Raw genomic sequence first — 18182 nt, forward strand, 5'->3', positions numbered from 1 at the left:
ATCTGCAGCTTCTCTTACTCACATAAACCTGTTGGCTCAGTCTTCTGGTTGACTTATGAGGACTTCTTATTATTATCTCCTGCACTTGCCTCTTTAATTCAGGTGTGCAGAAAGGTGGTGGTCCCTTCCTGGGAGCCTTTTGCACCGATCATGCATGCTGCCATTTTTCAGTCAATTCCTGTATGGTGCTTTTGCTGGCACAGAAGTCCTGGAAATTTCTCTTGAAACACTTTGTTTTCACAAAAGAACCAGTTTGAATGAATGATTCAACAATGGCAACATGCTCAGGTAGTGAATACAGCATTATCACACACTCACACCAATCTGGCTTCACACAACGAGGCCTTTTTCTCAACTGGTTTTGACAAGTTTCACTGGCTGTGGCTGCAGCTGCTTTACATGACAGCAAAGTCCCACACAGTGTCAGTACATCAGAGGAAATGGTTAATACATGTGCGATTGTTTGGATAGTGTTTCTCATTTTCCATTAGTATTGATTTGTGTGCATGCACTGGAAGATTATCATTGCATATGTTGGGCCAGTTTTAGGTGCCACATTCTGTACATAGACATTACAGACACACACTAAATGAAACATTGTGGTTATGGGTAATAATCTAAAATAGTGTCACTGTATAGATTATATAACCCAGAAGCTTAGTTTTATATGTTTTACACATCAGAAGTATCTCTCATTGTATGCACTTGCTGTTTTTGCATGCTTTCATTTCCTGTAGTCATATGGTATTTTCTGAGTTAATGTAGCTTTAGAGGTTAGTTTGAGCAACTGATAACCCATTTTAACCACATGTCAAAAAAGAATGCTCTTTGAAAAATGGCTGCTAGTTTTTGAAAATGAATGTTGTTCTTTGACAGTTATTCAGTTTCCAGATATTCAAGAACAAAGTAAAAGAAAGTCTTATTAGCCAATTCTCCTATAATTTATCTGAATATTTCAATTCTGGGATGTAAGTTATGGCTCCCACTAATATTCATATTATACACGTTCTTAACTTTTATAGTATATCTACAGCTGCTAGTGTTTTCTAAAATCAGCAAAAATATATAAATGGTTAGTATGAACTACTAGATAAAAGCAGAGATTGATAAGTAAAGGAACAATGTTTCCCTTTTCACCTTTGTTTGACTTGGTTTCACATCCATCAAAGCTATTTTCATGATGGGATTTACAGAACATGATGTGTGAATGAATGGATGAATGAATGAATGAATGATTGAACAACTCATACAAATATGAAACAAGAATCATTAGATCAACAACAGATACATGTTACTACAAAGTGGAAAATTTCAGATTTTTTTAAAAAAAAGTAGTAATTCTATTATCTGCATCATCTACCAGTACTCATTCATTGCCTTGTAAATACAAATTATTCAGCAGATTAGTGGTATTTAATTGTTAATGCAGTCTGTGGATTTGCTGATAACTGCTCTTCTTTGCTAAACTGCAGTTCAGCTCATTTCACAGTCCTGTAAGCTATATTTCATAATTGAATTACTGGAGGAACTAATATGTTGGCTTGTGATACTTCAGTTTACATGAAGAGGAATGTACATTGAGATGACAAAGGTCATGAGACACTAATATGCACATTTACAGATGGTGGCAGTATTTTGTACACGAGGTCTGAAAGGGTAGTGTATTGGTGGAGCTGTCATTTGTACTCAGATGATTCATGTTTAAAAGTTTCTGATGTGACTATGGATGCACACTGGGAATTAACAGATTTTGGATCAGGAGTGGTAGTTGGAGCTAGAGCATGGGAGATTCCATTTCAGAAATCGTTAGGTAATTCTACAACCTGGGTTCTGCAGTGTCAAAATGTAAAATTTCTGGCATTACCTCTCTCCATGGACAATGCAGTGGCTGATGGCCTTCACTTAAATCAGCATTTGCTTAGAGTTGTCAGTGCTAACAGACAAGAAACATTGCATGAAAAAACTAAAGAAATTAATGTGGGACATGTGACAAACATATCTGTCAGGACAGTACAGCAACGTATGACATTAACGGCCTTTGGCAGGGGACTTCCGATGACTCTTTGACTCCATGCTGTGTCAAGTTGCTGCATTAAGTTGGGGAAAAGGAGGTCTATCATGATATTAGGAGGTATCCCATGACTTCTGTCATCTCAGTGTATTTTGAACATTTGTAGAAGCAGTAGATATTTTCAGATAAGAGTGTCTTTGCTAACAGCATGACATCACCTGCAGCACCTCTCCTGCGTTTGTGACCTTATTGATTAAACCCTAGATAACTGGAAAACAATGGCCTGGCCATAGTGTACTAATTTCAGTTGGAAAGTGCTAACGGTAGGGTTCGAATGTGGCACAGACTCCATGGAGCCATGAACACAAGCTGTCAACAAAGCACTGTGCAAGCTGTTGGTGGCTCCATAATGGTTTGGGCTGTGTTTACATGGAATGTCCTGGGTCCTCTGGTCCAACTGACCATTGGAAATGGTTATGTTCATCTACTTAGAGACAGATTCAACCATTCATGGATGTCATATTCCCAAATAATGGTGGAATTTTTATGGATGACATTGCGCCATGTCACTGGGCCACACTTCTTTGCAATTGGTTTGATGAACATTCTGGGCAATTTGTGTGAATTATCTGGGCACCTGGATTGCCTGAGATGAATCCCATTGATCACTTTTGGGACATCACTTCCTGCAAAAAATCCTGCACTGGCTCTAGAGGCAGCAGGGTTCAATATTTCTGCAGGGGACTTCCAGTGACTTGTTGAGTCCATGCTGTGTTGAGTTGCTGCACTAAGCTGGGCAAAAGGAGGTTCAATGTGATACTGGGAGGTATCCCATGACATTTGTCACCTCAGTGTATTTTAAATGTTTGTAGAAGCAATATACATTTTCATATCTCTGTTAAAAATTTCTGTTTACTTTTAGTTTGTTTAAAAGTAGTTATTTCTGCTTAATGTAAATGCCATAATTCTATGGAATATGAAGAATTAACTAATTAACTCAAAATGTGTAAGAAACATATAGATAGGTGGCCCCAAGCTATAATATAATATACTTACTACATAATAGAAGACAATTACTGAAAATAATTGTTTCATTCTGATATAACACAATTTTGTAATGAATTTGAATTAAGGCACCATTTTCTTAATATCATTTTTGTGTTAATCTGTGACTGAGGTTTGTTTTAATTTAAAAGTATGAAGTTGAAATGGAAGAAACTGTGGCCAAAAAAATTAACTGATCTCGTGTAAGAAAAGGTCTGAAGGCCCTAATCTGATTAGGTTTGATAAACAGTGTAAGACACTGTCATCCTGATTGATGTATATTCCATCATTTTTCTGTTTCTTCATTACCCTTATAACACTGTAATGTTTTAATACTGATATATTTCATTATTCATTGGCATCAGTAACTTTTCATAATAAAGAAAATCCTTGTGAAAAGTTATTTGAAATTTATGTTTTTATTTTAGTATTCAGTTATGATAACTTGATTACTGTGTATGTCATTTAGGTTATGACAAGCAAAGAGTGGCTAACAATAGAGGACTGGCTGGAATGTGGAGTTCCACTTATTCCTGTGGTAACAAAACATGAAGGAAGATTGGAAAGGTCGGAGCCTGAGACACTACAAGTGTGCTTCTCAAGCAGTCATTTAGGAGGTGATGTTCTACATGCAGGCTCTTCACAGGTGTCTCTCATCATGATTAATTTCACCTACACAAAATTTGGTTTTGATATCCTTATAGGTAGAATTTGTGCATTGCTGTATGTAGTAATGGGAAAAATTAAATGTTTGCAAGTGATTCATAAAGATAATCTCTTTGTCTAATTTACTTGTAAGGATTATGACAATCATTCTGTCTCACTTGTGAAACATATACTGCCTGTATTATTTGATACATGCTGTATTAAATAGCCAACATGAGGGTACATAACATTTGTTCTGTGATTCGCTGCAATTTAGCAACATGATAGGCAAATATAATGGTTTTTCATTGAATAATTCTCTCTAATTACACCTACCCAAAAAAGGCCATTGCTGGCTAAACTTAAGTATTAGTCTAAGCAGGAGGAAGATTCTTGACTCTTAACTAGGTGTAGTGGCAGACCTCTTACAGAAATGATATGAAACAGTACAAATACAAGCTTGTGATACACTTATGTCTCATTACAAGTGGTTATTTATGTATGAAAAGAGGGAGAATACTAATGCTGAGAAATGTAACCACTTTACTAACATAAATAATTACACAACTCAAAACATATGTGTTAACATAGGATGTACATAGTGCACAAAGACAAGACAGAAGACAAAGACATAACACAAGTATAGTTTTCTTAGTATTCAGTTTAACTCATTCATATTGACCTTTGTTGTCAATGTTGCCATAGAGCCTCCCCCACCCCCTCACCCCCCACCCCCTTCTCCTTCCCTTCTTCTAGTACAAAACACAGGACATAGATAGGTTAGGTGGAGTTGTCACTAATCCTGAACATATTCTTGCAGGGAAGCGGGCAGAGTGGTCAGCCATATTCAGTATGGGAAGATTCACTGTTGTTGTTATGTGGCAATGGTGGCAGGACATCAGCTATCTCAGAGAAGTAAAACCAGCTGGAATGAAGACACATTGGTTGAAGCATATGTAGAAGTGGATTTTTCCAGTTGTGGTGGTAGCTCGTCTTCCTCTTCCTGTTCCCACAGTGTCCAAGCTGGCTTGAGGAGTTGAATGGGGACCATTACTGTTTTGCCATTAAGCAAGGGAGAGAACATTTGGTCCCCATGCCAGAGCACCTTGTGATGATCTGAATAAAGTTGTTAAAGGGCTGTTCATGTGGTACCTTCATGGAACGTCGCATGTGGGTACAGTTCTTTAAGGTCTCCTGCACGAAAACCAGCCATACACTATGAACTTCGGGAGGCAGCATCCAGACATGAGATGTATGTTGTCTAATGTCAACTGCTAGTGACAGTAACTCCAATGTCACCAATGGTGATGTGGCAAGAGGAAACCAGCAGGGAGCTCAGGCATTCACCACAGTATTTAAACTAGGGATGATTTCATATCCTCCTTGTATGCCATGCAAATTCCCAACAGAACCCACGGAATGCTTCAGTCCACAATGAGTCATGACACATCAGGGCCACCTTAAACATACAATGACACCATGAAGCCAACCCATTGCTTTCTGGGTGATAGGATGTAGTGTGAAAATGATCACATCACAAAATGTGCACAATTCTGTGAAGAGATTCAATTCAAACTGATATCACTTGTCAATAGTGAATGGTGACAGGCTCCTGAAACAAGCAGTTATGTATTAATGAAAGCCAAAGCATTAGACTTGGTTGTCATGCCCTATAAAGGTATGGTTTCCACTCACCACATCATCCTGTCGATTGCAGACAAAATATATCAGAACTCATTTGACTCAGATAACAGCTCAGCCAGGTCAAACTGAACATATCGTAAACAGCATATAAGCACGTCAAATTTACCCTGTGACAGAAATGTTTGATGCTCTGTTGTGCTGCTTTGGCAGGCAAGACTGGTGTGTGTCCAGTGTCTGCAATCAACCTTTACCCTTGGCCAAACAAAGTGCTCAGTTACTAACTTCGTGGTGAGGTGAAAAGCTGGAGGTAATAGGCTATGCAGACTATTGGAGGTGGACCTGCAGAATTTGACCAGAACAAAAAAAAGTGTGGCCTGCCCTACAGGGTATCAGACTACAGGTGAAAGTTAGTGTTGGGAATCTAAATGCATTCTAACTTTAATCTGGTGCTGGTGCCATCCAGGAATGCCGTTGACTGTTGGTCTTGTTTCTGCTCTTTAGAAAATTCCCTTAAATCAGTCACTGCACTAAGTACTTGAATGCATGACAGGTAAACTGTGACCACATTGTCCACTCTGTTTATGCGATGAATGTTGGTAGTAAATCATGCACTGTAGTCAAACTGTCTGAAACTGACACTTATCTTGGAATCTGAGTCAACTAGAAGACTCCAGTTGAGAATGTAGAGAAGGCTATTGTGATTGTATGCAAGAAGCAAGCTATGTTGATTAACATGTATAGTGACTTGACAAGCATTCTTAATTCTGCAACCTCTGGTACCTACTGAAGATCATACGTTGCGTTTGGATGCTCACATGGGAAGGTGCACTTGAGTGCCGTGGTGCTGAAACACACATGGATCCAGCACCTATGCGCACTCTTGTCAGTTTCTGTTGGAACTTTGAGTTAGCATGAAGTGTTGACCAGTCCATTATTGCCAGATGATTGTGTTGAGTCTCAGGAGCTGGGAGGCATTGACCTACAGAGGATTCATTGTGATTCATAATACGTATTTGGCCCTGCTTGGTTACCAAATGCCACATCATCACACAATGTGGCTACTGTGGGTATGGTTCACTGATGGCTGGTAGGTAGCAAGGATGCCCATCTTGTAAGGCAAGAACACAGTCAGAAATTTGTAGTTTGACTTCTCGAGAGAGTCCTTCATTCAATACAAAGGGCAGTTGAAAAAAATAAAATAAAAAAGAGATAGTTGATTCAACCATGGTCCGGTATTAACTTAGGATCAAATAAGTGCCAAAACTGTGAAGGAGTCCATTCACTCATCTGCTCTCAAGAAATTTTCTGTTGGATTTGTTGTTCAGGTGTTTTGCATAAACATTGCAATAAGGCTGCCTTGGCCACCTCAAACTTGCAAAAGGCAGGTGGTGACAGCAGAGTGTCACTGATGATAGAAGCATGGCTATCTGATGTTACACAGTCATGTGAAATATTTTGCTGATGTTGTGAGCTGAAAACACAGATTCAGCTATGACAAACCAAGATTGTGGTCATTCTGACAGAGACTGTGGCAGGTTAGGTAACACATACTGCATGGTGTGGACATTACTGGAAATATATATGTGGGGGGGGGGGGGGGGTAGTAAATGAATTGATCTAGGGGTATCATCAGATGCAACCACATTGATCAGTTGTGATGTGGCAGATAACCCAGATATCATTTTTGTGTGACTCAATCACCTGGGTTCCACAAGGGAGCAGAAATGGATTTGTCACCTTGATAAGTGGTGCAGTAGCACACTCGAATTGAGAGGTGTATGAACACAATGATGGACTCTCAAGCATAAATATCAGTTGTATGTCCAGTAAGACCTTGGGTATCAGTTACTTTTGCTTGTCTGTCAGAAATACTTCTATTAGATCCATGGAAGGTAACACAGAATGGTGATGTGTGGGACCCACACATTCTTGTACACAAATGGAGGAGGCTTGGAATCAGTTTCACTTGTTGTGTCATTCTTGTTTTTTTCCATATTGTTCCATTGCACCACATAATCCAATAAAAGCACAGTCAAGATAGACAAAAGGTCCCAGTGCCCTTTGTTGGTCCACAATGTTCACTGTTCAACAGGATGGCAGCATTGTGTATTTACTAAATCTGTAGAAATTATATGGTTGTCACGATCACTGTGACTGTGTGGAGGCATAATAAAGTGTTCATACTGATGCCACAAAATGTAACCACTTTATTAATATAAATAATTACACAATCCAAAATACACTACTGGCCATTAAAATTGCTACACCATGAAGATCACGTGCTACAGACGCGAAATTTAACCGACAGGAAGAAGATGCTGTGTTATGCAAATGATTAGCTTTTCAGAGCATTCACACAAGGTTGGTGCCGGTGGCGACACGAACAATGTGCTGACATGAAGAAAGTTTCCAACCGATTTCTCATACACAAACAGCAGTTGACCAGCGTTGCCTGGTGAAAAGTTGTTGTGATGCCTCGTGTAAGGAAGAGAAATGCATACCATCACGTTTCCGACTTTGATAAAGGTCGGATTGTAGCCTATCGCAATTTCAGTTTATTGTATCGCGACACTGCTGCTCGCGTTGGTCGAGATCCAATGACTGTTAGCAGAATATGGAATCAGTGGGTTCAGGAGGGTAATACGGAAATCCGTGCTGGATCCCAACGGCCTCATATCACTAGCAGTCTAGATGACAGACATCTTATCCGTATGGCTGTAACAGATCATGAAGCCATGTCTCGATCCCTGAGTCAACAGATGGGGACATTTGCAAGACAACAACCATCTGCACGAACAGTTCGATGACATTCGCAGCAGCATTGTCTATCAGCTTGGAGACCAAGGCTGCGGTTACCCTTGACACTGCATCACAGACAGGAGCGCCTGCGATGGTGTACTCAACAACGAACCTGGGTGCACAAATAGCAAAACATCATTTTTTCGGATGAATTGAGGTTCTGTTTACAGCATCATGATGGTTGCATCCGTATTTGGCAACATCACAGTGAACGCACATTGGAAGTGTGTATTTGTCATCGCCATACTGGCGTATCACCTGGCGTGATGGTATGGGGTGCCATTGGTTACATGTCTCGGTCACCTCTTGTTCGCATTGACAGCACTTTGAACAGTGGACATTACATTTCAGATGTGTTATGAACCCATGGCTCTACCCTTCACTCGATCCCTGCCAAAAACCTACATTTCAGCAGGATAATGCTCGACCACATGTTGCAGGTTCTGTATGGGCCTTTCTGGATACAGAAAATGTTTGATTGCTGCCCTGGTCAGCACATTCTCCAGTTCTCTCACCAGTTGAAAACGTCTGGTCAATGGTGGCCGAACAACTGACTCGTCACAATACACCAGTCACTACTCCTGATGAACTGTGGTATCATGTTGAAACTGCATGGGCAGCTGTACCTGTACACGCCATCAGAGCTCTGTTTGACTCAATGCCCAGGCGTATCAAGGCTGTTATTATGGCCAGAGGTGGTTGTTCCGGTACTGATTTCTCAGGATCTATTCACCCAAATTGCATTACAATGTAATCACATATCAATTCTAGTACAATAAATACCCGTTTATCATCTGCATTTCTTCTTGGTGTAGCAATTTTAATGGCCAGTAGTGTACCTTCATGATCACAGTGAGTACACAGTGCACTAGATGAAGACAAGATAGAAGACAAAGACATTACACCGGTATAGTGTTCTTAGTATTCAGTTTAATTTGTTCATATCAACCTCGATGGGCAATGTCGCCACAGGTGAGAACTTGAGTGTGAGTTGGCAAATCTGATGACCATGACATCTTTACAATCTCAGATAGTTATCAAATATTCAAGTATTCATTCATAAAATAAAGTGAGATCAGAGATTATGTACAGTTCACATGAATTTGAATTGTACCTTCAGTTCTATATGTACTACAGAATTACATTTCTTGTTGCAGTGCACGTCTTTAGAATTTTTCTCATTATGTACACATTTTTGTTTTGTGTCATGATGCTGGTAATATCACAATGACATATATTAGTGAATATTCTGTCATTAAAACTTCCATCATACTTATTCAAACATCAAGTGTAGACTTTTCTGTCATATGCTGCTGGTAAAACTTCTCAGGCTTCCTTCCAGGTGGCTGCATTGAAATTCCGTGACATTGTGGCAAGTGTCACTGTCATCATTTTCCTGCATAGTGCAAGTTTGTGTGGATCTCAGTATATATTGAGTGGTGGCTACCACTCCCAACACCTTCACCCTGGCATGAGAATCACAACCCATGTGGGCTGGCAGAAACCCAGATGAAGCCCCAGGGTGTCAATGATAACAAGAACAGTTGTCAACCTGGTGTACAGTTAACTAGATGCTGCTGCAACCTCACTCCTCTCCAAAGACCTGAACTTCACTCCTGTTCCAAATGCGTTACCAAAACATAACATAACTGTTGAAGAAGTAATCCATGGCCAACCTGTGGAAAAGGCAGAGGAAATCATGTGTGAAACATGCAGGATTGTCCCAAATACAACTTCCAGAACCAAATATGAAAACAGCAGAATGGAAAGCACTGTGTGCTGACAAACAAAATGTGAAAGTTCTGCTCTGCATTGACTACTACCACCTTATGACAGGATACAGCCAACATAAAGCTAAAGAAAGATTCAACAGTAGAGATGACAAGAGAAACAATAGCTCTGCTTCATGAGTCAGCTCTTAATGAAAGAAGATACAGTGATCTATCAAAATTCATCAGCACCACCATGCCTATATGGACTGCCTAAAATTCACAAATAAGGTGTACCACTATGGCTAATAGACAACACCATTAATACATTCACTTATGGAATGCTCAAGTGTGTAGCCTCACTTATAAAACCCATACTGGAACACTTCAGTCACCATGTGAAGAAATAGGCCAAATTCATGATCATTCTGAGAAAGGAGTGTGGCTGCAGATGAATGACCTGATGTGAGCCATGACATAAAATCTCTTTTTACATGAGTACCATTTCAAGATGCTTTGGTAGTCTTAGCAGATCATTTTGAGTCCCAGTCATTGAAGGTATTTGAACATGTCCTCATTGCAACCTACTTCAGATGTGGTGGGGACTTTTGTGAAGAAGCTGATGTGTTAGACATGGGCTTTCAACTTGTCCCTCGGATTACCAATCTCTATATGCACCCCTTGCAGGAGAAGGCACTAAAAACTGCATGGCATGAACGTAAAACTTCTTCTGTTATGTGGATGACACCTTCGTTGTGCAGCAACATGGTTCAAATGGCTCTGAGCACTATGGGACTTAACTTCTGAGGTCATCAGTCCCTAGAACTTAGAACTACTTAAACCTAACTAACCAAAGGACAGCACACACACCCATGCCCGAGGCAGGATTCGAACCTGCGACCATAGCGGTCGCGCGGTTCCAGACTAGCGCCTAGAACCGCTCGGCCACAGCACTCGGTGTCGTCATTTGTTTCCTTCTGTTATGTTGTCTAGGTGTTGCACTACCACTTTCATGTAACTGGTTGAATAGACTGAGAAATAATTGCCAAGATGGTTTACGTCTATTGGAATATGTTTCCGCATACACTGTACAAGAACATGGCAGCAACATGGTGGAGACACCCTGAATGAGTTTCTGGACCCCTGAACCAGCAGCCATCACAAAATACAGTTCACAGTGGAGCTAGAACAGGATGGATGTCTTCCATTTTTAGACATTTTAATAAAAAGAAATGCAAATTGTACCCTAGAACACACCATCTGCAGAAAGCATATACACACAAATGTGTATCATCAGCTGGCACAACGGTACCCTTTTCTGACAACTCTCGTTCACAGGACACATGCTGTTTGTAACAGAGGCAGTCTCCCAGTTGAGATGCAACACCTAAAGGAGTGTTTTGCCAAAATAGGTACAGAGAAGCATCGTAGGGTGAGGAAATGAGTCATGCAGCATTGGAAAAAGAAGAGGTAAAGAAATAGAAAGAGAAACTAGCCTTTTTCCCCCAATTTTGGGCCTCCTCAGCCAAAAATTGCAAGAATCATTGGGATGGGGGAAGGGGGGGGGGGAGGATCAGAGCTGTTTTTCAACCTCTAAAAAAACAAAAGATATGCTGGGCTTGGCAAAGGACAAATTAAAATTTCAAATACCTGGTACATACAGCATCGCTTGTGATTGTGGCCTCCAGTACATTGGCCAAACGTAGTGCTGCTGCTTCCAATTCTGCATGGAACACATTAGATGTGTGTGTCTGGAGCAGTGCAAAACACAACCTCAGTGAAGGACATGTTTTAATTTGAGAAAAATGAGTCCTGGACTAGTGGCTTATGGGGAGCATTATTCAAGACTCAATTGAGAAAGGCTCCATGACAGTCCCATCAAGAGGAATCAATTCTACTGGCTAAGTTTGATTTGGAATCCTATACTTGCAGTCGACACTTCACAAGTCTGGGCAAGACTGAATGCACCAAGAGCTGAGCAGCTGTCTTCCCTTTACTATGGGTTGCCAAACCCCACATCATGGGGAAGGGGGTTGAGAGAGTTGAACACCACTCAGGTATATTATGGGATACCAACATAATCTCAACACTTAGCCAGAAGATGATGTGTGACACTCATCAAAATGTTGCAGAATTTCAAAACAGCTACCTGGATGGAAGCTCAAAAATATTTTATCATATTACCTGTGTTAGACTACATAATTTTCATCTTCTGTGTTGATGAAAAACTTTCACATTTGTACTTACATTTTTAACAATGTAGCATGTTTATAACAGTGTTATATGAATCAAATGACATATTTTTAACCTGTATTTCAGTGATCTGAAAGAGTATTGACTTTCATTTCATTTCCATTTACAAAGATTGCTGAAATAAAATAAGAAATTACTTAGTGGTGTTGGAGCTAAGAATTTTTGTTTTACGTTCTTGCATATTGAACAAAGGATTTGACATGTTTATTAACATACAGAGCGACTCAAAACACTTGTTACAATTTACTGATTCTATTGCTAAGTGGATATTTTATACTGTTGAACTGTAACATAGTAATAACACCATGTTATTTAAATTTATGCATCCAAATGAAATGAAACAACCTACTGCAAAGTGGCAGTGACAGGATGGCTATTCAAACTTAAAAAAATGTTCCCTGAGAAGTGCAGATGTGAGGAGGAAGATAGTGTCAAGAAGCTCCTGATAAATATTAATGGTGAGCAGGGGAGGGGGTTGGCTCTCAACTGAGCTATATACCAGCCATAAGCAGTACTTTCACCACAGTTTTTAAACATCAGTAATTTATGTGGAATAATATTCATATAATTAACACACTTTGAAATATTAAATATTTTAAAATTTGTGATTTATAAAACTCACTAAAATTCAATTTCAGTGCTAGGCAAAAAACACAAAATTCCCTGAGAATTTCAGGTTTTCCTGAATTTACCCCCCTGTGTGAGTACAAAATGAGTTGGCTAGTGAGTGGGAGAGGGGGGGGGGGGGTTTCAGGGAAAGGCAAAGAGAGAGAGAGAGAGAGAGAGAGAGAGAGAGAGAGAGAGAGAGAGAGACCTGGGTAAGGGAAATAAGTTGATGTATTTGTATTTGTGTTAATTACTGCTTCTGAGGCTGTTTTATTAAGAGACAGTCATTACTGAACACAGAAAGTAATCTGTTGTATTTGCTGTCTGCCTGTTCATTCAGCATGTAAGTGGGTCGGAAAATATGTTGCCTGTGTAATTCTAGTCCCACTAATTTGATGAGTTTTGTGCTTGATAGTTGTCTGTGACAAATACAAGTGATTACTTTCTATACTCAGTAATGACTGGCTCTTCATACAATGGCCTCAGAAGTAATGAACACAATTCCCTTATTGCTATCTTAAGTATAAATATGTCAACTCATTCCATTTACCCAGGTCTCCTCTCTCTCTCTCTCACTCTTTGCCTTGCCTTTTGCTCCCCCCCACCCCCACCCCCCCTATGAACCAACCCCCATATTGGACTCACTGTGACTTTGCAGTAGGTTGTTACATTTCATTTGTATGCATAAACATAAATAACATCACATTATTACTAGGTTACATTCCCAGTAGTATAAATTACCCACTTGGGAAAAGAAGCAGTAAAGTGTAATGAGTATTTTGAGTATGTTAATATGCATGAAAAATCTCATTTTGAATATAGAATAATGTTAAACAAAAATTGAACACTGGAAAATTCAGGGTGGGATGTAACATCATGAAAAGGATAGTTGCTACTTACCATGTAGCGGAGATGCTGACTCATGGAAAGACTCAACAAAAAGACTGTCAGAAAGTTAGCCAGAAGGGTTACGGGAAAGTAGGATGTATTGCAGGAAGCAGGAAGAGCTCCCACCTGTGGAAATCAGAAAAGCTGGTGTTGGTGGGAAGGAAGTAACCCTAATGGCCTCAACATACATTAGTCATTGTCCTTACTCATCTAGCCCCTTCCCTGATCCCATCCCAGCGCTACACAGACACAGCCCTCTTTTCCACCAACACACCCAGTCCTTTTACTTCTTTCCTGCTACGCCCCTATTCCCCACCCCCCTCATCGAAACACCTGACTGTATCTAGTTGGCCTGTGATCCACCTCATCCCTGCACACTTCCAGCAACACTTTACTGTCCTACACCCCTGCCCTGCTATCCTTCCCCCTTCCTGCCCCAGCCTCCTCCTTACTCCCACCCGGTTGCCTCTCCCACAATGCTCTGCTTCTTGCATTCTGGCTCCAGCTGGCAGAGACGGTGGACAGTGGACAGTGGTCGTGTGTGTGTGTGTGTGTGTGTGTGTGTGCGTGTGTGTGTGTGTCTGTCTGTTTTTGACAAAGGCCTTGTTGGTTGAAATTTAACTTTCCAACAGTCTTTTTATTGTGCCTTTCTGCGACTCAGCATCTCTACTACATGGTGAGTAGCACCTATCCTTTTCATAATATTGTTAAACAGAAATTGTTAGCTGTCAGTCCACTAACTAATTTTTTACTTTATTTCAACAGCCTGTGTAAACAACATAACACCCAATTGCGTATTCCATCGCACCACTGTAACATAGGTTAAGTAAAAATCATTTGAGTCATGGATTAATGCCATAAATACGCTCAGTTTTTTTTTATAAATTTAATAGCAAATGTGAAAGTTTTTCAGTAATACAGAAGATGAAAATCATGTCATCAAACACAGGAAGTATGGTATAATACTTTATCTTCTCTCATTAACCCCATCTGAGATAGTTTTCCCATAAAACTAACAACTGTGTCATCCTGTTACTGAGAAAATGAAGCAGATGTAAAGCCCATTAAGACTATACAGTCTTTGAAAATGGAGTTGCTGCTCCGAAACATAGTGGAAAATCATTAGAAAATAAAAAATTGTGGCTAAAGATGGAATGTTATTAATAAAATATATCCCTAACACAGAAGTTATAGTCATGGACAGCCTTCAACTTAGTCTCTATTATTAACATATTTATCAGCAGTATTTAGAATTTTGTCTCCTAAGGATAAGTAGTAGCCTCTCATTCTGCCCCTGCATAACTCCAAATAGTTTGGTATTTACAGTTCTGTATCATGTAAGTACTACATGTTGTGATGAATTACTTAACATTTGCCAGGTCAATGATTTTTTTTAAAAAAAGAAAGAAAATATAACAACTATTCATAGTATTATGGAATTCACAAATTTTATTTTCTATAAAATAGAAATTTCTCTTTACTCTGCAGCTTTTTACTTAATATCATCATACGTAACTTAATGCCATTGAATATTAGTTTGTAGGAAGTTCCTAATTCAATAATACAAGCAATGGGCTTACATCTATTACCCAGCATGTATATTTGGAAAAGAATGAGTTTCTGTCAAATAATTAAACTTGTCATTAATGATGGCAGATTAAATCTGTTGCTAAAATATTATGTCCTTCAACTTAATGATCTAGTCATTTGTCAGAAACCTTTTACATCATTTTCTGTAATTAATAAATGAAAACTCACAGTTTATCTTCCATGCTTTTTAGGAGAGCATCCAGTTCTGCACCCAACCAGAGCTCTTGGCACTCCTGTCATTTGTTGAAGCTCTGGAGGACAATGAGGTTGTAACAATTGATGGTGTTCAACAAGTGTCTCGCATACATGATCCTAAACATAGGTCTACTTTTGAGACTGCTTCTCAGCCTAGGATGGTGAGTATACACCCATTATAGGATACTGAAAATATTTTCTAGATGTGATTTTCATGCTTCTTTAACAGTAGTTATTTCTTCTTGAAAAGGCACATGTGTGCTGTATGGATGCTGAAAACTACAAGTTGTTACCAGTGGGTCAATTTGAGGAAGACAATGTCCTCAGAGAGCTGAACAAAGCTCTTCTTGGCTTCAGGCAGTTACCATATAAAGATGCTCAGCAATCTACAAGAAGACTGTCACCTATTGGTGAATCATGTAGTTCTACACCTCCTGAGACTACTTCAGAAAAGCTTCAGAAGCAGGTACCATTTGCTTACAACATACTGTGAACATATAAAATAATCAGCATTATTTTCTAGACATTCAATTTTAATTTAAAATAAGCTTAGTGGTTTAATTTAGCTGCTTGCACTCATTTAAAACAGAGACATTATTGCTTGAAGTGCCTGCAGACATCTTCTTGCATACATAATGTTCAATTTACAATTTTAGAATATCCTTGTTACAATAGCTAAGTGAAACAGAAATTATACTTTAAGAATAGACATATTTTTGAATGGAAGTGTATGGGCAATATTATATGATGATTTATTACATCTAGATCATCTAATTACCACAATATTCTGATTATGAGTTTCACCAATATATTGCCATTTTTAGATGTGATTAATGATCCACAAACAGTTTTCTCATAATATATAAAAACTTAAGTTATATGCTTTCTGAACACAATAAACTGTTATAACGTATTTCAGTTAAGTATACATCATATTGTCACATGGTAAAAAGAGGCTATGTGACTTACATAATGACAAAGCTGTTTGTGGATCAATTATAACAGCCAAGAATGGGAATTAATTTTTGAGAGCACTAATCTGAATATTGTAGTAATTAGGTGAACTCAACACGATAAATTATTATATTATAATTAGAATGAGATTTTCACTCTGCAGTGGAGTGTGCACTGATATGAAACTTCCTGGCAGATTAAAACTGTGTGCCGGACTGAGATTTGAACTCAGGACCTTTGCCTTTCGCAGGCAAGTGCTCTACCAACTAAGCTACCCAAGCATGATTCACGCCCATCCTCGTACTTGGGTAGGAAGTATCATATTATAATCATTCTACAAAAGCAAGCTGAATGAAATGTGAATCTGATGCATGGAAATAGAGAACTTGGGCATCCCAACTAGCGGTTATGTGGTTTCAACAAGGTTACTCTGCTTCTTCACTTTAATCTAAGGGGAAGGATGTTCTTCACAAAATCGTTTTGAAAATCATATAAGCTCTGTTTTTTGTGTCACAACAAGTGTTTGTTTGCTGTATTTATGAAGAAAAGATTGGAAAGTAGTCTTCTGTTCATATAAAAACAGGCATGAAAAACCACATGTGATCCACTCCAACAATGCTCTTATTAGGCTTAAGGGCATTACTACTACTACTGCTACTACTACTAATACTACTACTTGGACATGTGATCTAGTGCTTACACACCAAGCTGTCTTGCAAGTCATAAAATGATAATCTATATTATACTAGTGAACCTGGAAATGCTTCACAATTTCCAAATATGCATGGGAATCGGATATATGTCCTGTTCTCCTTTTTCCTCCCTCTCTATGTCCATTTCCACCCCAGCATTCATAAGCCATAAGTACAACTTTCCTGTTTCCTGTTAAAATTTACTGTGAGGAAGTATACAATTTTTGGTTAAAATTATATACAAGGAGTAGGACTATGTAGGGGGATAAGTAATTTGTATAATGGTTTAAATGAACTGTTATCGTAGTTAAACCTGACTGCGAGAAACGAAACAAAACCGGAGATTTTCACACCACAGTGTTTTCTTCCTCACCTGGACATTGTTGTTTAAAAAATGTGTAGCCTATATCCATCTGTCCATCTGTGTGTTTATTAGGGTACTGTATAAAAATTTGAAGTAAGTAGGTCAAGTATTTTTCAAGATTTTTGCTAACAACTTTTCCATATTGTGTGTGTGTGTGTGTGTGTGTGTGTGTGTGTGTGTGTGTCTATTGATATGTACTTGGAAAATTCCAGAAATGTACAGATAGCTTGTGGTGTAGACAGGGATTTGAAACCTGCTTTTCAAGTGCACAATATATGAATTTCTTAACTTAGCACCACATTGGTTGTCATATGTACTGACCTTATGAAATACTTATCAGTATTATAAAAAGAATAGTTGCTACTCACCATGTAGCATAGATGCTGAATCACAGGTAGGCACAACAAAAAGCCTGTCACAATATAAGCTATCGGTCAACAAGGCCTTTGTCAAAAATAGATGAAAAACACACACACACTCACGCAGACACAACTCATTTGCATGAGTGTGTGTGTGTGTGTGTGTGTGTGTGTGTGTGTGTGAGAGAGATCTATTTTTGACAAAGGCCTTGTTGGCCAAAAGCTTATTTTGTGACAGTCTTTTTGTTGTGCCTATGTGCGACTCAGCATCTCCGCTATATGGTGAGTACTAACCATCCTCTTCATAAACATGTTACATTCCATCCCGGATTTTCCAATGTTTGAAATATATATCAGTGATAGACATAAAGTAAAAATCTAATATTTTCTGGTTGTCAGAAGAGAACATTCAGGTATGTCTCTGCATTT

General features: G+C 39.0%; 1 protein-coding gene across 3 annotated transcripts in view; it reads left to right on the top strand.

The window, feature by feature from the left end:
- The window catches only part of LOC126237126 (uncharacterized), a 469607-nt gene that overhangs the window by 416002 nt on the left and 35423 nt on the right, over positions 1-18182 (top strand). For all 3 annotated transcript variants that reach the window (XM_049946947.1, XM_049946945.1, XM_049946946.1), the window contains 3 exons: positions 3525-3701; positions 15381-15545; positions 15635-15850. In XM_049946947.1, coding sequence (XP_049802904.1) covers positions 3525-3701; positions 15381-15545; positions 15635-15850 — 558 coding nt within the window. The remainder of the gene's footprint in view (positions 1-3524; positions 3702-15380; positions 15546-15634; positions 15851-18182) is intronic.

Source organism: Schistocerca nitens, chromosome 2 (genome assembly GCF_023898315.1).
Source record: "Schistocerca nitens isolate TAMUIC-IGC-003100 chromosome 2, iqSchNite1.1, whole genome shotgun sequence".
Taxonomy (NCBI): Eukaryota; Metazoa; Arthropoda; class Insecta; order Orthoptera; family Acrididae; genus Schistocerca; species Schistocerca nitens.